Genomic DNA, 27,904 nt, shown 5'->3' with positions numbered 1-27,904 from the left:
TCTTCTTATTACCCATTTGGTTAAAAATGGTAAATGTCGGGAGAAATTCCTTTCTGGTCAAGCTTGGGAGTGAAAGCGTGAAAATCGAACTGAATAACTTTCTCACACCCTAATCAGTAACTGCTGATACCAAAGGGGCTCATGTAAAACAAGAACGGCCACAAGCTTTCAAGTTAGATTCTGATCCATATTAGACAAATAAATCTTTCGAGAAACATCTTTTTCTCCCTTACTCCCAAGGTCAAACTCAACCCCTTTTCTTATCTTTATTTGCACACATGACGCAATCTACATTGCTGATCCTTGCGGTTCGCAGGACACGTGTTGCAGAAGAAACCATGTAATTGTCCGGTTCACTAAAGGATCTCTATGGCTCACTCGGAGAGCATTAGAGCGCGAAATCTAGAGGTTTGGGGTTGGATTCCCCGTTGGAAATTCAAAACTTTTTCCCTCTTGCTTATTCTTTCCATACCATCGTTTTACACGTTGTTTGTCCAGAAGAAATAATCTTGCTTTATTTCAATTTGCTTAGTTTACCAAAAGAATATGGTACTTCCTTGAAATTACACATCAAAAGAAAGTTGAACGTTTTGTTAAAATTAGATTGAGTAATTTATCAGATTTAAATCAATCAGGAGATGAGATCAGAATGTCATGATTTAAGGTGGATTACACAGGGTAGCCAACATTGAATCTGCTGTTATTAGCACTTGGGTCATCAACCACAGGACGGTGTCGAATGACATCTGCCATAAGTTAAGGCTGTGTTAAGGATTATAAGAAAGGAAACATAAGGATGTCAGAGTTAAGTGATTACTTCCCCTAAGGTTGTCAAGGTTGTTGTGTATGTCACTGCAGTGATATTTCCTCTATCAATATCATTTGCTTTGAGAACATCATCACAAAATCATCAAAAATTCACGTGATGACAAAAAAAGATACGGTCCCTTCAGCTGGCTTTCACATCAAAATAGTTGAGATTAAGATTTTCCGCGAGCCTCTTTGCCAGAACACGCAGTTTCTGAAGAAAAGAATAGAAAGCGACAAAGCGGCTAAAGTGATCGCCGAAAATATCCCTTTAAAAAAATATTCGTTGAGCTTGTATCAGAATAATTACCCAGGTCATTATCAAAGGAATGGATGTATTCTCTTTCATTATCATCTTTAATCTCATAAAAAAAGTTATTTTCACTCGATCTGTAATATACTCTAAACAGTAAAATCCACGAGTTTAACTGTGAGAGAAAATCTTGAGGGACAGAAATACTTGGGTTATTTTATCGAGAAAAAATCCTATCCGTTGTGAGAGAACTAAACTAAACTGAAGCGCAAACAGCTACGGTGACGTGTTTGTTGTTTTCACTCGAATGGCGATACACTCGAGACAATGAAATCCACTTGCTCTTATGTTGCAACTATCATGTAAAAAAAGGAACTATCACATATGTGACAGTTATCAATACTTTATTCCATTTTCAGCTGAGATGAGTTTTCATTGATTCTTTGTCAGGAGACAATCAATTCATATCAAGCCTGATCGCTCAGCCTGTTGGTTTCTACGTTAACATGATATCAAGACGTAAATTAGCGATAAAAGACGAAGATTGGTTGACAGCTACAACCAAGAGAAATTCTTAAAATTTAACTGAATCACTTGCCTTATCATTTTTGGAATAAGATGTGATCTTTTTGTTCCGTCACGTGGAATCCGTTAAAGACGACATAATAGTACATTTCACCCGCCCCTAGGAGAGAAATTATAACACAATAGTCTAAATTGAATGGATCAAGCAACGCAGGTGACTCCGTGAAGAGGATGGGTGCGTGACCAGAAAGGGTGGTCCTGGGACTACGACTGCGTGAACAGCAAACAACATTGTCTTACTGCCTAACCAAGATCAATCTCAAGCAAATGCGTGACTACAAGGGCCTGTCCAAAAACGCGTCCCAGTTTTGGAAAAATCTAGAGAGGGTGGTTCAAAGACCGAGCAAAAAGATTACAGAGGGAAGCAAAATAACTGAATGAGAAAAGGTGAAGTGTGGACGCTTTCTCGTTCACAATACTCATTACGCCGTTGGGCTTGAATTCGATTTTACACTCGTCAGACAGAAAGCGACTACAGTTAGGGTGGATTTCTCCGAAGTAGGCCCAATTTGATCAAGTGTTCCACAAATATAACAACAGAACTAATTCAGATAGAATAAATATATGAAAATCATATATTTTGAACTGCGGTATTTGATACGTATGATGGACGATCCTCGCAGTAGATAGCGCTATTTGAGCAATAGCGAAATTCAGACCTGAAAAAAATCAGGCCTGTACGGGACTCGAACCACTGACCTCTGCGATACTAGTGCAGCGCTCTAACCAATTGAGCTAACAAGCCAACTGAGAGCAGGCCGTTAAGTTGATTCGTAATGAACCCGTGAAAGTTATAAATGAGATAGAATAAATATATGAAAATCATATAATACCGCAGTTCAAAATATATGATTTTCATATATTTATTCTATCTCATTTATCACTTTCACGGGTTCATTACGAATCAACTTAACGGCCTGCTCTCAGTTGGCTTGTTAGCTCAATTGGTTAGAGCGCTGCACTAGTATCGCAGAGGTCAGTGGTTCGAGTCCCGTACAGGCCTGATTTTTTTCAGGTCTGAATTTCGCTATTGCTCAAATAGCGCTATCTACTGCGAGGATCGTCCATCATACGTAGAACTAATTCAACTTGAAACTTCTCTGCTTCTTACCGTGCTTTTCTGCTTTAAGTCTAATATAAAGGTTATGGAAGTTGCAATTCTCCACAGAATGTTCTCCAACTACACACATGTACTGCGCACGCTCTCCGTCTCACACGCATGTGCGGTGTCCTCTGTTTTCCCATGCCAAGATAGCTGATATAACACCCACAAGGATGAGAAATAACATCATTATTGCTAGAAACGGGTGAGACATGAGAATATTAGTATTTGGAGAGTAAACATTTTAGTAATGTAAATTCCTGTATAGTTGCCGAATATTTTTACTACCGCTCTTGTAAGTGAATTTCCCATTGATGTTAATGCCTTGGTAAATCAGTGAATTACGTCCGCGATTAATTGTTATCTAAAGGAGTGCGATCAAAAAGACATTCAAACTCTCTCACTCCCCAGATATAGAAGCTAAATCTGTTTTATAAAGACTTTAAATTTGTTTGTTGGCTTTTCGTCAGGGTCTGGTGCTCTATCGAAACAAAGTATCATTTAACATAATAAACTTCTAATTCTCATCACCTGTCGCTTGGACAGTGTACATAAACATTGAGAAGGATATGTTATATGATCACCCAACTGCAAGAGAATTTTAGAAAAGATATCGCCTACTCATCTTCTAAACTCAGTTTGGAAAATCTATCTTATGTAGCTTTCATCGAAATCTTTTCATAGGTCAAGCGGTAGAGCTTAAGAGCAATAGATGAAGATTCAATCAAAATGAAATTTGCTCGCTGCATTTAAAAATAATCACAATCATAATGACCTAAAATTAAATCCTTATGTTTATGCGTTAAAAAAAAAACTGTTATGTAACCTATCAAATTCAATGAGATGAAAGGCTGTAGAAAAAAGTGCATGAACTAAGTTCCATAAGTCATATGAGTAAGTCGAGAAGCGAAATGTTTCATTTTATGAACAAAAATATATATTATGATATAATACTGTCATCTTTAGAATCATGCTAGCCGCTGTTTTAAAATTACCCCAAAAAGAAACATTTATGAAAAAAAAGACCTCACCTTTTAGAATGATTTTGAGTTTATAGTCCAACAATTAAGTCCAATAAACTTAGGTTAGATGACCATTTGTTTTCTGATTTATCGATCAGGTTTATTTTTCTCCTATTGTAGATAAGAGCATTACAATTGTTATGCAGAAAATATCATTTCATTTTCTAGCTTTCAGTTTCGTTAGTCATAGCATAAAAACACAACGAAATCTTTCTGCCTCAAAAACTCTCAAATGTCTAACTCAAAGACAAATCAAACTTGGTTTCATCTCCTACCGGACGTGGTGTGATTTACTTGTAAAAAAAAGTTTTTGAGGATTTTAAGGTAAGTACGATTTATAAGTCATAATACGTTACACATAATGTTCGGTGTCACTCCAGCGTTATAATATATACTTCCATTTCTCTGACTGCCTTTTATAGTTACCTTTTCAAAGACAAGCCGAGAACATTATTTCAATAGCTTTGTTCTTGTAACTCAAATGCTATATGATGATTTTCAGCTCTAATGGAAAGACGTAAGAATTATTGTGCCACATCAAATGTACTGAATTTAGCTCCAAGAGTTAATTTACATACAATATCTCTAATATTTCGAAAGGAGAGTACTGTAGCCGAAGAAGAGAATTACCAATCCGGGCTTGAATGTAAAAGGCTCAATAAAGACACCAAACGCTCGGATTCCACGGCTCTACTCTAATAATTTGTATCAAAAAGATTTGGTTTAATTTACGATTGGCCTGTTCCATTGTCTAACTGAACGGAGCACTCTAATCCGACAAACTGTGCTGTGATTGCAGTTCTATACCGACTGATATAGCGGATACGCAACTTTAAATCTACGAATGAATAAAGGCTGAGAGTTTCGAAAGAAACTGTTTGGGGCTGCGTCGGTGGGAGTAAAGAAATAATTTGGATATATCAACAAAGTTGAAATGATAAATTGGCCACCGTAACGATTACAAAAGCTGACGTTTCGAGCGTTAGCCCTTCGTTCCGACGAAAGGGCTAACGCTCGAAACGTCAGCTTTTGTAATCGTTACGGTGGCCAATTTACCATTTCAACTTTGTTGTTACATCCAAATTATTTTAAATCTACGAAGCCCAGCTGAGTAGCATTATTTTTTTTAATCTCATGCTTCATTCAAAGGAGTTTTTACCGTTTTGTTAAATCGCACAGAATCAGATTCGATTAACAGAGGTCGGAGTTCTTGCTAAATGTGGCGTGAAGTAGCAGATTTTTCAACGACAACACGTCAGCTTTCATTTCAGTTTTATTTGATTTAATTACGTTTTATACCAACATATTCTTGTGATTTGTCACCCCACATTAACACGATCGAGTTGTTATCAAAGAGTGTACAAGTGTCACGCGTGGCCGACAAATTTAACCCGAGAGCGAATACTGTTTAAAAAAAAAGATCACCACTATAACTTAACGACTTTCTTCCGGTGGTAAATAATAATGTAGAATAAAGGTCGAGTCTTTTTCATGATTATTCGTTAGAGTTCGTTCTGTCTTCTCATCATAGATGTTTTAGTTATTTTGCGCCTAAAGATTTATTTCATTTTCAAGCAATTCGTTTCTCTGCCAGTCACACAATCAGGACATTTAAAATACACCGGCACGTCCTCAAATATAAATGATGACTCTGCATAACTAATATTTTCTTGTTTTCATTTTCCATTGGTTGTAGTTTGAAGCCCTAGTGTGGGAAAAGTTCTAGAGGAGTCTGAGGGTAAGTACCATTTGTTATACATAATCAGGTCTTGTATATTTTCCGCTAATTGTTACTACAGTTGTAGGATATCAAAATAGGATTCCTTTCTACAGGTCAATTGGTGAAAAAATAGATTCTTTCAGTGACGAAGTTCTAAAGAGTGAAACTTTTATTTGTGAACATGTTTTGATGACACTTCGCTGAAATTGCATCCTTGACGAAATGCTACAATGAAAGATATTACAAATAGAGCGACTCTCTCATTAGCATTTATGATAAAAAAATAAATTATATTTACGATTTGCACAAAATACCCAACGAATAAGAATAGCTCATCATATCACCTTTAAAGGGTAACGGTGAGATTATACCAAATTCTCCTTAATGTTTGATAAGGAGTTGTCCAGCAGCTGTAAGTGAGAATTAAAACACTCGAGCTTAAAGAGCAGTTAAGACGCGAAACCACATTTTACTCCTAGATTCTGAGGTTAAACTCGAGCATTAAATGTTGCGAAGCTTAAAGCTGATTTTTAGTCGAACTAAGCGAAACATTTGTTAAATAAACTGTGAGTAATTCACAACTGTCGGTTGTAAGGTAGATTTAATCGGCCATAGTAGCAGGCATCTAAAGGAGAGTCGAATCGAAACAAACTTGAGTCCAAAAATATTAGAAATTAGTGACAAAACATTTCCAAAGCTCACAATATTGTGCAGAAAACGCATCATGTGAAATAAATGAAAATCCAGCGAAATTCTTAAAAGCCAAAAATGAAAAATGAGAAATCTAGTGTGATTGGTATGGCGCGGCTATTTCTCATTCTGTTCTTGTCCTTGAGAAAAGATTATTGGATTTGCATTTGACATCTTTTTATAAGGTTGTGAAGCCTTTAACACCTTAAAGAAGATTTTCTCCGCTTCAGGGGAACCGTGATCGATTCAATGTTTCATTTTCTTGTTTATCGTCGTATCCAGCGTTAAAATTAGACGGCTACATGACTCATCATTTTTATTTAAGGGGTGCAAATGTGAAGTGTAAAAAGCACAAAATTAGCATGTCATACGCCAAAAGCGAAAGTTCTTTTTGAAAACATTTTTTCTCCGAAAGGATGCAAAATAAAGCCCCACTAATTCACAGTGACAACCCTCGATTTCTTGTTTCTGTTTTAAGCAGGTAAGGTTTATTATCTATCCACTCCTTAGATGCCTGCATTATATTTTCTTGGTATGGAAAGTATCGCTGAAATTATTTTTCCTTCGGTTTCTCCAGTCATAGCATCAATAAACTAAATGCGGCCTGCTCAGGTCTCCAAAGATAAAACATGTGCCTTTGTGATGGTTCTGCATAATTAATGCTAACTTTGTTTTCATTTTTCAGCGGTCGCGATTTAATTGGTCCGCGTAAAAAAGAGTTTTGGTGCTGAAAAAACATTTCCCAGGAGTTTGAAGGTACGCACGATTTCTCATTCGTGAAATCTTTCAAACGTTTTATGTACAATTAATTTCCTTCTAGAATTAGTCAACATGAGAAATTACAAATTTCATGATCTAATTTAACTGCCTATTTATGGGCCTACTTCAACTGATACAAATATAGATACTTTCATAATTTTAGGTGGCATCATGTACAAATGATACTGCAAAAGAATTACAACGATGATTAAACGCTTCAAGATGTACAAAAAATTGCTATTTTACGCCCAAGTGGTTAACAAGCATATTCTCAATACAGTGGGAAAAGAAAATCCAACAAAGGTTATGAGAATCGGCTTGACGGTGTGACCCTTTCTCGCCATTTTACATTCTCTTTCGCAGTTTCAAATTTGAAGAACGTTTGATTGCCGTAATCAGATTGAAAATGTATTAACAGGTCCTTATAGTTCTTGCGCTACAGAAAAATAAATTGGCTTGACAAATACAGCAGGCATTTCACAAACGTGCATACTAGTACAAAAATTCAAGAACTGCTAAGAAAGGTAGAATAATGAACACAAATTTAGCTTTATGTTTCATACCGTGAGCTGGAAAGAAATATTTTCCGTTTTCCTAAAAACCCCAAACTCGAGAATGATACAAAAATGAACTCCTTTAAACTTGCGATAAGTCCCCGAGTTTTATTCAACCGAGAATTTTTTTAGTTCTGTTTTTAATCGGTCAGGATGATAATTTGTTTGGTCTCTAGACTTATGTAATACTTTTATGTAGGACAGTAAAGAATGATATCATTTGGTTTTTTCCTTCGGTTTTCATCGGTCACTAAAAGCGGCATGTTTATGTCTTTAAAGATATAAGCTATGCCGAAGCTAATGGTTCTGAGTAGCTACTGGTCACCTATTAATTTTCTGTTTTCATCCAAAATTAAAGATTAGGACTTTGAAGTTAATTTTGACCAACAAATAAACTTGTTCGGATGTTGACGGCTGAAATCAAATTTTCTGTCAGGGAATTATTATGGAACGGACCCAGAAATCTATAGAAAAACCAAGTTTCGATTAAAATTTTGCAGTATTGAAGACATACAAAAGTGTTGATTATTTCAATAATGCTATAGGATAATTTTCGAATGGAACGACGTAAGCCATAGGTGGCCCATAAAATTTACTTAGTTTAACTCAAAGAGTTGATTAACACGTAATATCTCAACAGTAACCAGTACCTGGGTGATCAAAGAAACTTTTTAGCTTGAGAGCGTCAATTACCAAATTCTCATTGCCTTTTCAAAAGGATACTGCAGCCGAAAGGTAGAATTACGAATCGGGGCTTGAATGTAACAGGCTCAATACAGATATTGAATACTCGGATTCCACGGCTTCATTTGAATAATTTTGTACCATACAGCTTTGCTTTAATTGACGATTGGCTTGTCACTGTCGACCAACTGAAGGGAACACTCTAATCTGACATATTGTGCTGTGATTACATTTCTTAAAACTTCATTTTAACACCAATGCGACTGATATGGCGGATAAATAACATTAAATTTAAGATGGTCGGCGGAGTGGCATTATCTTGTTTAATCTCCAAAGGAATTTTTACCGTGTTATTTATTCGCATAGAATTAGAATCGATTGACAAGGGAATTCTCGTTCAATGCAGCGTGAAGTAGCGGATATTTCAACGACAACACGTCAACGTACTGTGAAACTCTAAAAGTTTCCAAAAAATACTTTCTAAAAACACTAAAGCGACTGATATAGCTGATCAATAGCATTAAATTTAAGAAGCCCAGCGGAGTGGTATCATTTTGTTTAATCTATGCTTAATATAAAAGAATTTTACCGTGTTGTTTATTCGCATCGAATCAGATTCGATAACAGACCGGAGTTCCAATGCAGCGTGAAATAGCGAATTTTTCAACGACGACACGTCAGCTTTTATTTTACATCTGTTTTATTTGATTAAGTTTTTACCAACATATCCTTGTGCTTTATCACTTCACATTAATTGTTGTATGACGACTGCGTTGAACGATCGAGTTGTTATTAAAGTGTCTAAAAATGTCACGCATGGACGGCAAATTTGACTGAGAGAATACTGTTTAAAAAAAAGATGACCGCTCTAACTCGAACAAATTTTTCTCGGTGGTAAACAGAGATATAAAATAAAAGTCCAACCTTTTTTCACGTTTACTTGGTAGAGTTCTAGCTGAATTCTCATTATAGCTAGTTACATTTATTAGATATTTTGCGCTCAAAGATTTGTTGCATTTGGAAGCAATTCATTTCACTGCAAGTCACACAGTCAAGACAGTTAAAATACACCGGAATGTTTTCAAAGATAAACGATGACTCTGTATAACAAATCTTCTCTTATTTTCATTTTCCAGTGGTTGTAGGAAAAAGTTTTAGAGGAGTCTGAGGGTAAATACGATTTGTTATACATAATCAGGTCTTGCATATATTTTCCGCTAATACTACAGTTGTAAGATATCAAAATAAGAACATATTCAGTATCATTCCCTCGAGCTTCGTTTTTGCACTGTCTTCGTCAGTTGGTGCAAAAATAGATTCTTTCAGTAACGAAGTTCTAGAGGGTGAAACTTTCGTTTGTAAATATGTTTTGATGACATTTCGCAGGAATTACATCCTTGATGAAATGCCACAAGGTATCGCAAATGCAGTGACTCTCTCATTAGCATTTGTGATCAAAAAAATTAATTCTTTCGGCGATTTTCATACAATACCCAACGAACGAAGACACCTCATCATATCAGCTTTAAAAGGTAACGGTAAGATTATACCAAATTCTCCTTACTATTTTACAAAGAATTGTACAGCAGCTGTAAGTGAGAACTAAACACTCGAGCTTTAAGAGGACTTAAGGCTCAAAAAGACATTTCAATCCCAGATTCTGAGGTTAACTCGAGCTATAAATGTTACGAAGCTTAAATCTGATTTGTTGGTCGAACTAAGCGAAACATTTGTCAAATGAACTTTGAGTAATTCACAATTGTCGTTTGTAAGGTAGATTTAATCGGCTTTAGTGGCGGACATCTAGAGGAGAGTCGAATGGAAACAAACTTGAATCCAAAAGTATTAGAAATTAGTGACATTTCCAAAGTTCCAAATGGTGTGCAGAAAACGAGACAAATAAAACAAATGAACATCCAGCGAATTTCTCAGAAGCCAAAAATGAAAAAATGGAAAATAAAGTTTGATGGGTATGGCGAGGCTATTTCTCGTTCTGTTTTCTTCCTTGAGAAAAGATTGTCGGATTTAGATTTGACATCTTTTTATAAGGTTGTGAAGCCTTCATAACTTTAAAGTAGATTTTCTGCTCTGAGCGGAATCGTGATCAGTTCAATATTTAATTTTCCTTTTGATAGTCAGTATTCAGCGTTAAAATGAGACGGCTATGTGACTCATCATTTTTTATTTAAGGGGTGCAAATCTGAAGTGTAAAAAGCATAAAATTAGCATGTGTCATACTCTGAAAGCGAAAGTTTTTTTCCAAAACATTTTTTTCTCGGAAAGAATACAAAATAAAACATTCACAGTGAGAACTCTCGGCTTCTTTTTTCTGTTTTAAGTAGGTAAAGTTTATATTATATCCAGTCTTTTGAAGTCTGCATTATATTTTCTTTGTATGGAAAGTACCGTTGGAATTATTATTCCTTCGGTTTCTCCAGTCCTAGCATCAAAAAACTATATGCGGCTTGCACGTGTCTCCAAAGATAAAACACGTGCTTTTGAGATGGTTATGCATAATTAAAGCTAACTTTGTTTTCATTTTTCAGCAGTTACGATTTGATTGATTTGCGTGAAAAAAGAGTTTTGGTACTGAAAAAACATTTTACAGGAGTTTGAGGGCACGCACAATTTCTCATTCATGATATCTTTGAAATGTTTTTGGTACAGTTTCCTTCCAGTTTTGCAATATCAAGATTAGTCAAGATAAGAAAATATAAATTTCATGACCTACTTCAACTGCCCATTTATGGGCCTACGTCAACTGATGCAAATATAAATACTTTCATAATCTCAGGTGTGATCATGTACGAATAAAACTGCAACTGACTTTTTTATATTTAAATCAATGATTAAACGCTTCAAGATTTCAAATAATATAGCAATTTTGTGCCCAAGTGATTAACAAGCATATTCTCAATACAGTGTAAAAAGGAAATCTAACAAGAGGTTATAAGAATCGACTTGATGGCGTGACCCTTTCTCGCCATTTCACATTCTCTTCCGCCGTTTGAAAACTCTTTTGAAGAGCGTTCGATTGCCGAAATTAAGTTGAAAATTTATTCACAGGTTGCTATAGTTCTTGCGTTACAGAAAAGTAAATTGGCCTGACAAATCCAGAAATTCAGGGAACTAAATCAATTCTATTGTTTAAAAAGAAAGTGCAGTTTTGTTCGTAATTTGTTCTTTTATTTTACTTTTTTAACCTACTTTTTTACAGGGCTGTTCTGAAAACCATTTTTGTGAAAACGCACCCTGTCTAAAGATTATTATTGTTTTTACATTATCAAATAGAGCAGGCATTTTACAAACGTTCATAAAAAAAAAAAAAAAAAATTCAAGAATTGCTGAAATATGTAGAATAACAAAGAAAAATTTAGCTGTATGTGTCATACCGGGAGCTGAAAAAAAGATAATTTTCGTTTTTCTAAAAACCCCAGATTAGAGAATGATATAAGAATAAACTCCTTTAAACTTGCGATAAGTCCCCCAATTTCATTCAACCGAGAATTTTTTTATTTCTGTTTTCAACAGGTCAGAGTTACATTTTCTTTGGTCTCTAGATTTTTGTAGTACTTCTCTATAGGATAGATATTTCAGTTTGTTCCTTCGGTTTCGCTAACAACGGCGTGTTCATGTCTAAAGATTTAAAAAAAAACTGTTTAGCTTAAGAGCGTTAATAACCAAATTCTTCTTACCATTTCAAAAGGAAAGTACTGCAGCCGAAAGGGATAATTACGAATAAGGGCTTGAAAGTCAAAGGCTCAATAAAGACCCTGAATACTCGGATTCCACGGCTCCATTCGAATAATTTCGCATCTAAAAGCGTTGGTTTAATTCACGATTGGCCTCTTACTATTGTCCAACTGAACGGAACACTCTAATCCGACAAACTGTGCTGTGATTACAGTTCTATACCGACTGATATAGGGGATAAATAACATTAAATCTAAGAAGCCCAGTCGAGCAGAATTATTTCGTAGAATCTCATGCTTCATAAGAAAGGAATTTTTCACCGAAAAAAAAAAATCATTTTTTTGTTTTATTCTTTTGATTGTGAAATATCAAAGGCCAGTCATTAGTATGTTCTGCTGAAACGAGTCGCGTGACATCACATGTAACACGACACGATCACTTTGCAATTGATTCGCTTTAATCAGACATATTGATGTTGAATCGCCTAGAATCAGATTCCACCAACAGATAAATTCGCTAACAGTGCAGTGTGAAGTAGCAGATATTTTAAAGACGACACGTCGGCTTTTATTTTACTTCTGTTTTATTTGAATAAGTTTTATACCCGCAAATCCTCGGGATTTTTCACTCCACATTACTTGTTGTGTTACAACTAAGTTGAACGATCAAGTTGTTACCAAAGTGTCTACAAATGTCACGCGTGGCCGATAAATTTAACCCAGCGAATACTATTTGAAAAAAAAAAAAAAAAAACATGACCATTACAATTTGAACGACTTTTCTTCGGTGGTAACCAGTGTTTACAAAAAAAAAATCTTTTTTTATCTTTACTTGTTAGATTCTTTCTGTTTTCTCATCATAGATATGTTAGTTATTTTGCGCGCCGACTTGTTTCATTTTCAAGCAATTCGTTTTACTGCCAGTCACACGATCAGCAGGACACTTAAAATACACCGGCACGTCTTCAAATATAAATGATGACTCTGTATAACTAATCTTCCGCTCTTTTCTTCGTTTTCCAGTAGTTGTAATTTGAATCCTTGGTGCGGGAAAAGTTTTAGAGGCCGAGGGTAAGTACAATATGTTACATGTAATCAGGTCTTGCATATTTTCCGCTAATTGTTATTACACGAACAGTTCTAAGATATTAAAATAGGAACACATTTAGTATCACTCCCTTGAGCTTCCCTTCTACAGGTGCTCGTCAATTGGTGCAAAAATAGATTGTTTTAGTGACGAAGTTCTAAAGAGTGAAACTTTTATTTGTGAACATGTTTTGATGACATTTCGAAAGAATTACATCCTTGATGAAATACATGCCTTAAGGTATCACAAATACAGTGACTCTGTTGTTAGTATTTGTGATCAAAAATTCAATTCTCTTTACGTTTTTTCATACTGTACCCAACGAATGAGAACAGCTCATCATATCAGCTTTAAAAGGTAACAGTGAGATTATACCAAATTCTATTTAATATTTTGCAAGGAATTGTACAGCAGCTGTAATTGAGAACTAAATACTTGAGCTTTAAGAGCACTTAAGGCTCGAAACCATATTTCACTCCTAGATTCTGCGGTTCACTCGAGCAATAAATGCTACGAAGCTTAAATCTCATTTGTTGGTAGAACTAAGCTAAACATTTGTTGAATAAACAGTGAGTAATTGATAACCAGTGCCACTTGTAAGGTAGCTTGAATTAGCTATAGTAGCGGACATCTAAAGGGGAGTCGAATCGAAACAAACTTCAATCCAAAAATATCAGAAATTATTGACAAAGCATTTCCAGATTCAAAATCTTGAGAAAAAAAACACTTCATTTGAAATGAATGAAAATCCAGCGAAATTTTCAGAAGTAAATGAAAAAAAAAGGGAAATACTGGTGATGGCTATGGCGTGGTTATTTCTAGTTCTGTTCTCGCCCTTGAGAAAAGATTGTCGGATTTAGATTTGACATCTTTCTATAAGGTTGTGAAGACTAATAAAAGAAGACTTTTTACGCTGCAGCAGAACCGTGATCGATTGAATATTTCACACTCTTGTTGATCGTCGTATTCAATGTCAAAATGAGACTGCTGCGTAACTCATTTTATTTAAGGGGCACAAATCTGAAGTGTAAAAAGCCCAAAATTAGCATGTGTCATACGCTGAAAGCGAAATTTTTTTTTAAAACATTTTTCCTCTGAAAGAATACAAAATAAAACCTTATTAATGCACAAGGAGAACGCTCGACTTCTTTTTTTTTTCTGTTTTAAGCAGGTAAGGTTTGTATTCTATCCATTCTTAGAAGTCTGCATTATAATTTCTTTGTATGGAAAGTATTGCTGAAACTATTTTTCCTTCGGTTTCCCCAGTCATAGTATTAAAACACTAAACGCGGCTTGCTCATGTCTCCAAAGATAAAACATGTGCCTTTGAGATGGTTCTGCATAATTTAACTTTGTTTACATTTTCCAGCGGTTGCGATTTGATTGGTTTGGGTGAGGAATAGTTTTGGTGCTGAGTTTGAGGGTACGTACGATTTCTCATTCGTGATATCTTTCCAAAGTTTTATGTACAATTACCTTCCAGTTCGATATCAAGAGTAGTCAATATAAAAAAAAAGCGGCGAAGAATTCGGATGATATACAAATTTCATGATCTTATTTACTGTCCATTTACAGGCCTACATCAACTTAAACAAATATAAATAACTTTTATAATTTTAGGTGTGACCATGTACAAATGATACCGCAAAAGAGTAACATCGATGATTAAACGCTTCAAGATATAAAAAAATAACTATCTCACTCCCAAAGTGATTAACAAGTATGTTCTCCATACAATGTCAAAGGAAAATCTAATAAAAAGGTAATGAGAATCGATCAAGCTATCAGCTTCATGGCGTGACCCTTTCCCGTCATTTTACATTTTTTTTCGCCGGTTGAAAACTTATTTGAGGACGTTCGATTGCCGAAATTGATTTAAAAAATATTGACAGGTCATAATAATTCTTGCACTACAGAAAAAACAAGATCGGCTAGATAAAAAGAGCAGGCATTTTAAAACGATCATACAAGCAAAAACATGTTGAATAACGAACGCAAATCAAACTTTCTGTGTCATACCTGCAAATGGAAACAAACATTTTCTGTCTCACTTAAAAACCTCAAAGTCGGAAACGATATAAAAACAAATATTCTGAAACTTGCAACAGGTCCTCGTATTTTGTTCAACAGAGACTTTTTAAATTTTTTTTTTTAATCGGTCAGGTTTATACTTCTTTTGGTCTCTAGATTTTTGTAATATTCTTATGTAAGACAGATATCATTTCAGTTTTCTCCCTCGGTTTCATCAGCCACTGAAAACGGCGTCTTTATGCCTCCAAAATTATAAAATACTCCGTAGTTGATGGTTCTGAGTAGCTAATGGTTACCTATTTTCATTTTTCAGTGATATGATTTGATTCACTGGTGGTCGATAAGCTTTGGAGGAGTTTGAAGGTGAGTACGATTTTTGATTCATTATTTCTGTTATGTTCTGTTATGAAACATTTACATTTTACACCATTGGTTTTTTATTCCGTTAATTAAACCGTTTTTTAGGGATCTTCGTAGACCTCTATAGATTATGATACTTTCACATCAATGTCACGATTGCAAGTGAACTTTCAAACTGCCAGATTTGATTAACATTTAATATCTCTCTACTATATCAATAGATCATGCATCCAACGGGTGAAGAAAATATATTAAACTGATCAGTTTGCGAGCATTACTAGATCCTCATTACTAAATTCACATGAACAGTTATAGCAGCCAAAAGGGAGAATTAAAGATTAGGACTTGAAAGTAAATTCGGACCCACAAATAATCTTGTTCGGATACTGACGGTTTAAATCAATTTTCCGTCAGGAAATGATTATCAAAAGGAAAATAAAACTATGTTTTGATTACAATATTGCATTCTTCGGGCCAGTCCCCTAGAGATGTGACTCACCTCTGCAAACGTAGCAAACAGGCATCTTCTCACGCATCCCACAGATCTGTAACGCATGCCAACGCACCTCTGCAAACGCATCCGGGAGCCATCTTCTCACGCATGCCACAGGCTGTAACGCATGCCAGCGAGCTGTAATTTAAATCCCAGGTGCATTAGACCCTTGGGACCTCGGGATTAAAAGCATGACTCTGGCAAATGTCTGACGCCGGAGTGGCATGCGTGCGAAGGTTAGCCACTACATGTGAGGCACAGCCTCAACTGAAAGGACTGTTGGATCGGACATATGGCAGATCAAATCTAGGAGCCTGATGAATTGAAACCTATTCTTCCTATCTTATACAATTTTGTTTCAATTTTTTCCAAAACTCAAGTGACAGCTTCTCAGGCGCGTGAACAGGAACGCGAGATGTTTATGTTGATTCACGTTTACCTCGAGCTCGCGAAGAAGCATGTATCAAATAGATGAAAGATAGAATCAGGTTGAGTAAATTTGGAATCAGATTCAATCTGCAGAGGAACTCATAATAACTATATCGTGATGTCTTGGTTTTTCCAAAATCGATTTGTTGACTATGAACTTTGTTTTGACCGTTTTGTTTTATTAAGGCCGATGTTTCCTCTTGCATTGTCACGCAATATAATTTCAGAGCATGTCCAAGGAGTTGTCACCAATTGAAAGCTGTACTTGTCACGAGGTTTCTCGTGACCAAAATTAAACTGTCTGAACCTGTCTCTAATGAGCGTAAACCCGAGAAATATAATTAGTCAGTAAAAAAAACCTATGGAATCGATCAAAAAGTAAACAACAACAAAACAAGAGAAGACAAACCTGAGACTACATGAAATAAGATTAGAAATATTTATACTGATAATGGGGAAGAAAGCGACGAAACAATTTAACTACCGTGGCTATAACAGGTTTGAGCGAAAGTGTTACTGTTATCAATTGAATAGCTATAATGATAAAAGAACCAAGGAGCCGGAAGAAAATGCCAGTAAAATTTGTAAATTTTCGTCCATTCTACTCAATCGACAATCCATAAACAGCGATATAACTAGGCTGACTTCATTTTTCAGTAACGTTGACGATGGCGTCCTGAAACACCGGAGGTCACATATTTTCATTAATTATTACTTATTTATACAGATCACAATCTTTTAATTAAGTCAAATTAAAAGGTAAAAAAACACTTCAACTTAAAAAATCCCTTGAAGTTCTTGTTACTCAATTATTCTCAAATTTCTCACACAGAGTCCATCCTCCGACATACGCACGAGAAAAGCCGTAATGAAGAACATGAATAAAGTCATACACACCATCCATGTAGGTGTTGTTGTTGCCGAGTTTCTTCTAAACACTAACCGTTATCTACAAGCAATTGAGTTATGCAAGGAATGTTTGCTTTTATTAAAAAATTCGGCAGTGGGTATGGAGGATCCAATCCCCAGAGAGTTTTATGTAGAAATCAATCATATAATGTACAAAGCATATCTCGACGCGTCTGATGACGAAAACGCAGAAAGATGCAACAGGAAACTTCTTTTCGTGTTCCACGATTTTGGTGAAACCAAACTAGAAGGGAGGTTTATGCTAGAACTGGCAATCGTAACTAGCAGGCAAAGAAAGGTGGAAGAGGCGAAAGAACTTTTTGAGAGCGCAATAAGAATCTTGAAAGCAACTGGACAAAGAAAATTAGAGGCCAATGCTTATAATCGAGCGGGAAGTCTTTTGTATTCACTTCATAAATATTGGAAGGCGAAAGAATATTGCGAGAAAGCACTTGCCATCAGCATGGAAATTGATGATAAGGAAGGAAAAGCAGGATGCATGGAAAACCTAGGAGCTGTGTTAAGATCACTCGGTGACTATCAAAAGGCCAGAGAATATTACGAGAAAGCACTTGCCATCAACGTGGAAATTGGTGATAAGGAAGGAGAACCAACATGCATCGGAAACCTAGGAAATGTGTTAAGCTCACTCGGTGAATATCAGAAGGCCAGAGAATATTACGAGAAAGCACTTGCCATCAACGTGGAAATTGGTGATAAGGAACGAGAAGCAACATGCATCGGAAACCTAGGAACTGTGTTAAGCTCACTCGGTGAATATCAGAAGGCCAGAGAATATCACGAGAAAGCACTTGCCATCAGCATGGAAATTGGTGATAAGGAAGGAGAAGCAACATGCATCGGAAACCTAGGAACTGTGTTAAGCTCACTCGGTGAATATCAGAAGGCCAGAGAATATTACGAGAAAGCACTTGCCATCAGCATGGAAATTGGTTATAAGGAAGGAGAAGTAAGATGCATCGGAAACCTAGGAAATGTGTCAAGATCACTCGGTGAATATCAGAAGGCCAGAGAATATCTCGAGAAAGCACTTGCCATCAGCATGGAAATTGATGATGAGGAAGGAGAAGCAGGATGCATGGAAAACCTAGGAGCTGTGTTAAGATCACTCGGTGACTATCAAAAGGCCAGAGAATATTACGAGAAAGCACTTGCCATCAACGTGGAAATTGGTGATAAGGAAGGAGAAGCAACATGCATCGGAAACCTAGGAACTGTGTTAAGCTCACTCGGTGAATATCAGAAGGCCAGAGAATATCACGAGAAAGCACTTGCCATCAGCATGGAAATTGGTGATAAGGAAGGAGAAGCAACACGCATCGGAAACCTAGGAACTGTGTTAAGCTCACTCGGTGAATATCAGAAGGCCAGAGAATATTACGAGAAAGCACTTGCCATCAGCATGGAAATTGGTGATAAGGAAGGAGAAGTAAGATGCATCGGAAACCTAGGAAATGTGTCAAGATCACTCGGTGAATATCAGAAGGCCAGCGAATATTACGAGAAAGCATTTGCCATCAGCATGGAAATTGGTGATAAGGAAGGAGAAGTAAGATGCATCGGAAACCTAGGAAATGTGTCAAGATCACTCGGTGAATATCAGAAGGCCAGAGAATATCTCGAGAAAGCACTTGCCATCAGCATGGAAATTGATGATAAGGAAGGAGAAGCAGGATGCATGGAAAACCTAGGAGCTGTGTTAAGATCACTCGGTGACTATCAAAAGGCCAGAGAATATTACGAGAAAGCACTTGCCATCAGCATGGATATTAGTGATAAGAAAGGAGTAGCAAGATGCATCGGAAACCTAGGAACTGTGTTAAGCTCACTCGGTGAATTTCAGAAGGCCAGAGAATATATCGAGAACGCACTTGCCATCAGCATGGAAATTGGTGATAAGGAAGGAGAAGCAACATGCATCGGAAACCTAGGAAATGTGTTACACTCACTCGGTGAATATCAGAAGGCCAGAGAATATTACGAGAAAGCACTTGCCATCAACGTGGAAATTGGTGATAAGGAACGAGAAGCAACATGCATCGGAAACCTAGGAACTGTGTTAAGCTCACTCGGTGAATATCAGAAGGCCAGAGAATATCACGAGAAAGCACTTGCCATCAGCATGGAAATTGGTGATAAGGAAGGAGAAGCAACACGCAGCGGAAACCTAGGAACTGTGTTAAGCTCACTCGGTGAATATCAGAAGGCCAGAGAATATCACGAGAAAGCACTTGCCATCAGCATGGAAATTGGTGATAAGGAAGGAGAAGCAACACGCATCGGAAACCTAGGAGCTGTGTTAAGCTCACTCGGTGAATATCAGAAGGCCAGAGAGTATTACGAGAAAGCACTTGCCATCAGCGTGAAAATTGGTGATAAGGAAGGAGAAGCAAGATGCATGGAAAAAATAGGAAATGTGTTAAGCTCACTCGGTGAATATCAGACGGCCAGAGAATATTACGAGAAAGCACTTGCCATCAACATGGAAATTGGTGATAAGGAAGGAGAAGTAAGATGCATCGGAAACCTAGGAAATGTGTGAAGATCACTCGGTGAATATCAGAAGGCCAGAGAATATCTCGAGAAAGCACTTGCCATCAGCATGGAAATTGATGATAAGGAAGGAGAAGCAGGATGCATGAAAAACCTAGGAGCTGTGTTAAGATCACTCGGTGACTATCAAAAGGCCAGAGAATATTACGAGAAAGCACTTGCCATCAGCATGGATATTAGTGATAAGAAAGGAGTAGCAATTGCATCGGAAACTTAGGAACTGTGTTAAGCTTACTTGGTGAATATCAGAAGGCCAGAGAATATTACGAGAAAGCACTTGCCATCACCATGAAAATTGGTGATAAGGAAGGAGAAGTAAGATGGATCGAAAACCTAGGAGATGTGTTAAGCTTACTAGGTGAAAATCAGAAGGCCAGAGAATATATCGAGAAAGCACTTGCCATCAGCATGGAAATTGGTGATAAGGAAGGAGAAGCAACATGCATCGGAAAGCTGGGAACTGTTTTAAGCTCACTGGGTGAATATCAGAAGGCCAGTGAATATTATGAGAAAGCACTTGCCATCAGCATGGAAATTGATGATAAGGAAGGAAAAGCAGGATGCATGGAAAACCTAGGAGCTGTGTTAAGATCACTCGGTGACTATCAAAAGGCCAGAGAATATTACGAGAAAGCACTTGCCATCAACGTGGAAATTGGTGATAAGGAAGGAGAAGCAACATGCATCGGAAACCTAGGAAATGTGTTAAGCTCACTCGGTGAATATCAGAAGGCCAGAGAATATTACGAGAAAGCACTTGCCATCAACGTGGAAATTGGTGATAAGGAACGAGAAGCAACATGCATCGGAAACCTAGGAACTGTGTTAAGCTCACTCGGTGAATATCAGAAGGCCAGAGAATATCACGAGAAAGCACTTGCCATCAGCATGGAAATTGGTGATAAGGAAGGAGAAGCAACATGCATCGGAAACCTAGGAACTGTGTTAAGCTCACTCGGTGAATATCAGAAGGCCAGAGAATATTACGAGAAAGCACTTGCCATCAGCATGGAAATTGGTTATAAGGAAGGAGAAGTAAGATGCATCGGAAACCTAGGAAATGTGTCAAGATCACTCGGTGAATATCAGAAGGCCAGAGAATATCTCGAGAAAGCACTTGCCATCAGCATGGAAATTGATGATGAGGAAGGAGAAGCAGGATGCATGGAAAACCTAGGAGCTGTGTTAAGATCACTCGGTGACTATCAAAAGGCCAGAGAATATTACGAGAAAGCACTTGCCATCAACGTGGAAATTGGTGATAAGGAAGGAGAAGCAACATGCATCGGAAACCTAGGAACTGTGTTAAGCTCACTCGGTGAATATCAGAAGGCCAGAGAATATCACGAGAAAGCACTTGCCATCAGCATGGAAATTGGTGATAAGGAAGGAGAAGCAACACGCATCGGAAACCTAGGAACTGTGTTAAGCTCACTCGGTGAATATCAGAAGGCCAGAGAATATTACGAGAAAGCACTTGCCATCAGCATGGAAATTGGTGATAAGGAAGGAGAAGTAAGATGCATCGGAAACCTAGGAAATGTGTCAAGATCACTCGGTGAATATCAGAAGGCCAGAGAATATTACGAGAAAGCATTTGCCATCAGCATGGAAATTGGTGATAAGGAAGGAGAAGTAAGATGCATCGGAAACCTAGGAAATGTGTCAAGATCACTCGGTGAATATCAGAAGGCCAGAGAATATCTCGAGAAAGCACTTGCCATCAGCATGGAAATTGATGATAAGGAAGGAGAAGCAGGATGCATGGAAAACCTAGGAGCTGTGTTAAGATCACTCGGTGACTATCAAAAGGCCAGAGAATATTACGAGAAAGCACTTGCCATCAGCATGGATATTAGTGATAAGAAAGGAGTAGCAAGATGCATCGGAAACCTAGGAACTGTGTTAAGCTCACTCGGTGAATTTCAGAAGGCCAGAGAATATATCGAGAACGCACTTGCCATCAGCATGGAAATTGGTGATAAGGAAGGAGAAGCAACATGCATCGGAAACCTAGGAAATGTGTTACACTCACTCGGTGAATATCAGAAGGCCAGAGAATATTACGAGAAAGCACTTGCCATCAACGTGGAAATTGGTGATAAGGAACGAGAAGCAACATGCATCGGAAACCTAGGAACTGTGTTAAGCTCACTCGGTGAATATCAGAAGGCCAGAGAATATCACGAGAAAGCACTTGCCATCAGCATGGAAATTGGTGATAAGGAAGGAGAAGCAACACGCAGCGGAAACCTAGGAACTGTGTTAAGCTCACTCGGTGAATATCAGAAGGCCAGAGAATATCACGAGAAAGCACTTGCCATCAGCATGGAAATTGGTGATAAGGAAGGAGAAGCAACACGCATCGGAAACCTAGGAGCTGTGTTAAGCTCACTCGGTGAATATCAGAAGGCCAGAGAGTATTACGAGAAAGCACTTGCCATCAGCGTGAAAATTGGTGATAAGGAAGGAGAAGCAAGATGCATGGAAAAAATAGGAAATGTGTTAAGCTCACTCGGTGAATATCAGACGGCCAGAGAATATTACGAGAAAGCACTTGCCATCAACATGGAAATTGGTGATAAGGAAGGAGAAGTAAGATGCATCGGAAACCTAGGAAATGTGTCAAGATCACTCGGTGAATATCAGAAGGCCAGAGAATATCTCGAGAAAGCACTTGCCATCAGCATGGAAATTGATGATAAGGAAGGAGAAGCAGGATGCATGAAAAACCTAGGAGCTGTGTTAAGATCACTCGGTGACTATCAAAAGGCCAGAGAATATTACGAGAAAGCACTTGCCATCAGCATGGATATTAGTGATAAGAAAGGAGTAGCAAGATGCATCGGAAACCTAGGAACTGTGTTAAGCTTACTTGGTGAATATCAGAAGGCCAGAGAATATTACGAGAAAGCACTTGCCATCACCATGAAAATTGGTGATAAGGAAGGAGAAGTAAGATGGATCGAAAACCTAGGAGATGTGTTAAGCTTACTAGGTGAAAATCAGAAGGCCAGAGAATATATCGAGAAAGCACTTGCCATCAGCATGGAAATTGGTGATAAGGAAGGAGAAGCAACATGCATCGGAAAGCTGGGAACTGTTTTAAGCTCACTGGGTGAATATCAGAAGGCCAGTGAATATTATGAGAAAGCACTTGCCATCAGCATGGAAATTGGTGATAAGGGAAAAGAAGCAAGATGCATCGGAAAGATAGGAGCTGAGTTAAGCTCACTCGGTGAATATAAGAAGGCGAGAGAATATTTGGAGAAAGCACTTGCCATCTGCATGGAAATTGGTGATAAGGAAGGAGAAGAATGCTGCATCGGAAACCTAGGAAAGGTGTCAAGCTCACTCGGTGAATATCAAAAGGCCAAAGAATATTACGATAAAGCATTTGCCATCAGCATGGAAATTAGTGGTAAGAGCAAAGAGGCAACAAGCTTCTTAAGCCTAGAAAATATGTTTGGAATGCTCGATGAGGATCAGAAGGCTAAGGAGTATAACGAGAAAGCACTCGCCATCGCAGTAGTATCTGGCAGGAAATCAGAACAATTACGATATTTTTTGAGGGTTGGATTTACTTATCTTGGGCTCAGAAAATATTCGAAAGCTAAAGAATATGGCGAGAAAGCACTTTCTATTACCTCAGAAATTGGATACCAAGAACGTCAAGCAGATGCATTGGGGATCCTCGGCCGAGTGTCTGATTACCTTAATGATCACGTGATGGCCAAAAAATATTACGAGAAGCGACTTGCTATCGGCATTAAAATTGGCAACAGATCGCTGATAGGAGATAGCTACCAAAGCTTAGCAGGATTCTTCCTACGTAGTGGCAAATATGACAAAGCCGACGAATACCTTGAGAAAGCCCGCGTGATAATTTTTGATGTCGGAGAAATACGCGGTGAGGTTCACTACCTACTCTTGCTGTCGACCCTGAGGATAAAGCAATCAAGGATCTCGGAAGCACTTTCGCATCTTTATCAGTGTATTTCTAAATATGAAAAACTGCGAGATTTTCAACATGGAAATGAACAGTTTCAACAAGGTCTTTTAGAAACTCACGGAGCCTCGGCTTACGAGTTGCTCAGTGAATTGCTATGTTCTACGGGAAATCTTCGAGATGCGCTTTATGTCGAGGAGCTTCGACGGGCTAGATGCTTAACAGACTTGATGGCACGAAACTTATCCGTTGAAAATCACATCTCTGCTGATCCAAAGTCATGGTCTGGGATGGAAGAGATCGTGAACAAAGAACATAACTCTGTGTTCCTCTACATAACGTATAGCAGTCGAATTGTTTCTCTCTGGGTTTTGAAAGCAAATGGTGACACCGTGTTTCGACAATCCGAAAAGGTCGACGACGAAACTCTCATGGCTGAGGGTAGTTTTGATTTGAATAGTTATTTCAACAAAAGCATCCGCGGCTTTGGCGTTTTACCCTCACAGAAGTTCGAGGATCAGTCTTGTAACGAAACCATGCCGATATTAAGTGAAAGCGAAGCAGATTTGAGAGGCGATCAAGCCAAAGACACTGAAACAATGCTTTCTGTATGTTCCAAACTGATAATCGCTCCAGTGGCCGAACTACTCACCGAGCCAGAAATCATCATTGTTCCCGAACGTAGCTTGTATCGGGTCCCATTTGCAGCCTTACGCGACCAACCAGGCGGAAAGTATTTATCAGAGACCTTCAGGCTTCGCATCGTCCCTTCTCTGTCGACTTTAAGGCTCATTCAGGACTGCCCAGTGGATTATCACAGTCAGACTGGTGTACTGGTTGTGGGAAATCCCAAGGTGGGCAGTGCACATTACAGAGGAAAAATCCATGACTTTAAACCACTGGCCTGTGCGGAAAAGGAAGCAGAGATGATCGGACAACTGCTGGGTGTTCAGCCATTGTTAGGAGAGCGTGCGACAAGAGAGGCGATACTTCAAGAAATTAGTTCAGTGAGTCTGATTCATATTGCTGCTCATGGTAATGCCGACAGAGGCGAGATTGCCCTTTCCCCTAGCCCTGTTACGAGTAATATCCGAGAAGAAGACTACCTTTTGAGGATCTCTGATATTTCACAAGTTAAACTAAGAGCCAAGCTTGTAGTGCTCAGCTGCTGTCACAGTGGGCGTGGAGAGATCAAAGTCGAGGGAATCATTGGAATCGCTCGCGCTTTTTTGGCATCCGGTGCACGTTCAGTGCTGGTGACACTGTGGGCCATAGAGGACGAAGCAACGGAGCAGTTCATGAGACGTTTCTACAGACACCTAGTGGACGGATTTAGTGCCAGTGAATGTCTTCACCAGGCCATGAAGTGGCTGAGGAACATCGGCTATACCAAAGTTTCCCAGTGGGCTCCGTTCATGCTGATTGGAGACAACGTGACATTTAACTTTAAGGAAGAAAGGTTAGTTATATTCCCAAGTAATACCACCAGCATTTCACCACCTACAGAAGGCGGTTTAAGCTAAGATGACCAGCTATAACCTGTGTGTAGGCGTGTACGCTTTGATTATTGAAATGTTAAAAAAATCTTTTTACTCTTGTGTAGATGACGAAAGCGAAATAGATTGACTCGAGAGTGCCAAATAACGTTTAAGGAAATTGAGTTGATTGAGACATGGGACGTGAACGTTTTAACACTATCAGAATGACCATTTAAAACTTTCGTCCGAAGATGACGGTTTGGTAATGATTTTGGCTAAAGAATTTTTGCAAAAGTACTTTTGATCTAATTACTTCTTATTCATTATAGATCTACAGATTTTTTGTTTTGTTTATTTTATGCCTGTTTCTTTTTGTTGGTTTAGGAAGGACGAATTGGAAAAGGAATGAAGAATGAAGCTTAAAGGGAACATTCAGCAGAGCTTTTGGTTAATTCTTTTGCTGATCATGAACGGTTTAACATTTGTATATAACGTACAATTAGTCTCTAAAATTGAATTTCAAAAGGAATTATAATTTTTCTTTTCATAAAATGCTTCTCCCAAGACAGTAGTTAAGCAGTTAGGCTGCAGTGGTTACATAATCTGACTTATGTAACTTAAGTGATTGGTATTTTTTCTATTTTTTTAACGAAAGCTAAGATGCATTTTTATCCAGATGCTGCCGCTTGACCTTCAGTTGGTATAAATGAAGAAAAAAGCTTTTAATGGGACATTTGTAGATAGTCTAGCCGAAGGCTCGTCCGGAAAAGACTTGGCAAATTGAATTTAATCTTAAATTTTTTTAATCGGAGTCATAATTCAATTTTTTCCTTCAAGTTGGCAAGGTTTGAGCTAATTTAATTACCTTTGGTAATAGTGAGAAAGAAGTTATTGAAGAATTTATCAGTTAACGTTAAAAAAATCGACCCATCATGTCCAACAGGCTCGTAAAAAAATAGAGAACAGACAAAAGAGTTGGATATTTTCAACTAAGTTTTACTAGGGTCAAAAATGCAAGAAACATACGATTGATATTTACAAGGAATTATTCTCCATTTTAGCTGATCGATTGGATCATCTCTTTTTAACTATGCATAAGTTATCGATGAGATGTTTGAAGTGATCGATTTTTTTTCGTAAATAAAAGCAGGATTTCAGTAAACTTATACCTCTTTCTTCTTTGCTTTCGTAGATATTCGATTAGCTTTCCTTCATTACCTAAACAAACTTACATTGGCCTCCAGTACAATTCCCCAAGCAATCAGTGTAACCATGGAAACGAAAGCCGTTAGTGTTCCAATGTAAAATCGTTTTCTACTCAGAATAAGAACGAACTCTGCCAATTGATAAAAACTTTGAATCAGTTGCAGCTGGCTAATTTGGCACGATCAAATAGATGAGGTCGATCAAGTTGAGAGAAGTAACAATTTTTTGTCAAATGAAACCAGTGATTTCTACATCAATCACAAGGCACAATAAAAAAAGTCATTACACATCCCGGAATGGTTTTTACCCTTGAAGAAAAGTTATTCCTATTGTCTCTTCCATAAACAGGAAAACCAATCGTTGATCGAAAAGAAAAAAAATACCCGTTGCATACTACCGTAAATAAGTAATGAACAAAGGAAGCGAGAGTCAGTTACAAAACTGCGTTCGTCCTCCTTGCAAAACTAAGTTGCTAACCGGTAATTTTGATTGCATAAATAGGCTCTTAACGTTGTACATAAAAAAAAAAAAAAAAAACCAAACAAAACAAAACATACACACAAAAAAAGAAAAACGGAAAAGGATAAGAAAGAGCTGAGAGTATATTGGATCTTTACATCACACTTTGAGTTAATGCACCAAGCTTAATCTAAAGTTCTGCAGGTGAGGTATTTTCAGCCCTATTTAAGCCAGCTTACCGATTCTTACACTCGCACTTTCAGAGGGATAAACGCTAATTTCACTTACTGTTTCCTTCAACCATTTTAAACGGATAATATGGGTTACACTGAAACCTCCGGTTAAATATGGCTTCTGGCTTCTCAAGGATTTCAAGCGCTTTCAGCGCCTTTTTTAAACCCATCGTTGCTGTTGCCGTTTAGAGTATTTCACCTCGTCCCAACTCGCTACAATAACCTCATACGAGCTTTGTGACGTCAGTTCTCGCGCGCATTAGTAACAAAGCTACAAGATGCAAGACGTTGTCTTTCGCGTTGCATTCCGAGTTTAACCTTTTTAAAGCGTTTTAAACTGAAAGTTCGCAAATTAGCTGCTGGTAGTCTGTGCAGTCCCTCTCGGAATGAAGGGAGCTTCAGTGGAGAGAAGAGATTAGGCACGGCCTAGACAGAGTTTGAATTCCTTGCCTCTTCTTTCGGTCATTGAAACCCTCGACTCCCCTATTTACTGTGGACAACTTATTTTGGCCTTTTTACTGTGGCACTGTTTTGAGAAGTATACGAAATGCAACTTGAATAGGAGTTCATTCTCGTCACCAGCCGTAACCATCACCGTCTCTGTTTTACGAGATATCAATGTAGCAAACGAGTGAAAGCTTTAAAACAGTGCCCAAGATAATAAACATAACAATTAATTGCCACCGGAAGCTAAAGGTACGCTAAATACAGTGGTTACCGAAGCTTTTCTGTCATTTGAAAGCCATACAACAACGTGTATTGATCTAAAAAAAAACTCATCGAAGTCCAGTTTGCGTGAAAATTGAAAATTTTTTTTAGATTAAAAAG

At 37.8% G+C, this 27,904-nt stretch overlaps 1 protein-coding gene, 1 long non-coding RNA gene and 1 pseudogene across 3 annotated transcripts; 2 read left to right on the top strand and 1 right to left on the bottom strand.

Annotated features, from left to right (window-relative positions):
* Positions 1 to 507: 507 nt before the first annotated feature.
* On the bottom strand, positions 508 to 27,269 carry LOC148720721 (cation channel sperm-associated auxiliary subunit theta-like; annotated as a pseudogene).
* On the top strand, positions 3,983 to 15,350 carry LOC148720723 (uncharacterized). Its single transcript, XR_015992975.1, has 6 exons — positions 3,983 to 4,093; positions 5,466 to 5,507; positions 6,865 to 6,935; positions 12,892 to 12,939; positions 14,325 to 14,378; positions 15,300 to 15,350. It is a non-coding gene; the product is annotated as an uncharacterized LOC148720723 (long non-coding RNA).
* LOC148720722 (uncharacterized) lies at positions 20,020 to 26,344 on the top strand. Of its 2 annotated transcripts, none has more exons than XM_088739429.1 (2): positions 20,020 to 25,159; positions 25,563 to 26,344. In XM_088739429.1, the coding sequence occupies exons 1-2, from the start codon at positions 20,040 to 20,042 to the stop codon at positions 25,585 to 25,587; spliced, it is 5,145 nt and encodes a 1,714-aa protein (XP_088595555.1). In that variant the 5' UTR covers positions 20,020 to 20,039; the 3' UTR covers positions 25,588 to 26,344. The 2 variants fall into 2 exon arrangements, 1 of the variants encoding a protein (XP_088595555.1); XR_015993428.1 differs by lacking the exon at positions 20,020 to 25,159 and adding an exon at positions 25,175 to 25,440.
* Positions 27,270 to 27,904: the final 635 nt, after the last annotated feature.

The sequence above is a fragment of the Stylophora pistillata genome, chromosome 11 (genome assembly GCF_964205215.1).
Source record: "Stylophora pistillata chromosome 11, jaStyPist1.2, whole genome shotgun sequence".
NCBI lineage: Eukaryota > Metazoa > Cnidaria > Anthozoa > Scleractinia > Pocilloporidae > Stylophora > Stylophora pistillata.
Note: the sequence above shows the minus strand (reverse complement) of the source record. Positions and strands in the feature narration are given on the sequence as shown.

Excerpts from the sequence above, each read along its gene's own strand:
- LOC148720722 (XM_088739429.1), top strand. The coding sequence starts at position 20,040 with ATGAAAATTGGTGATAAGGAAGGAGAAGTAAGATGGATCGAAAACCTA. Across the intron at positions 25,160-25,562 it reads TTTAACTTTAAGGAAGAAAG|GAAGGACGAATTGGAAAAGG; the intron begins GTTAGTTATATT and ends TTGTTGGTTTAG.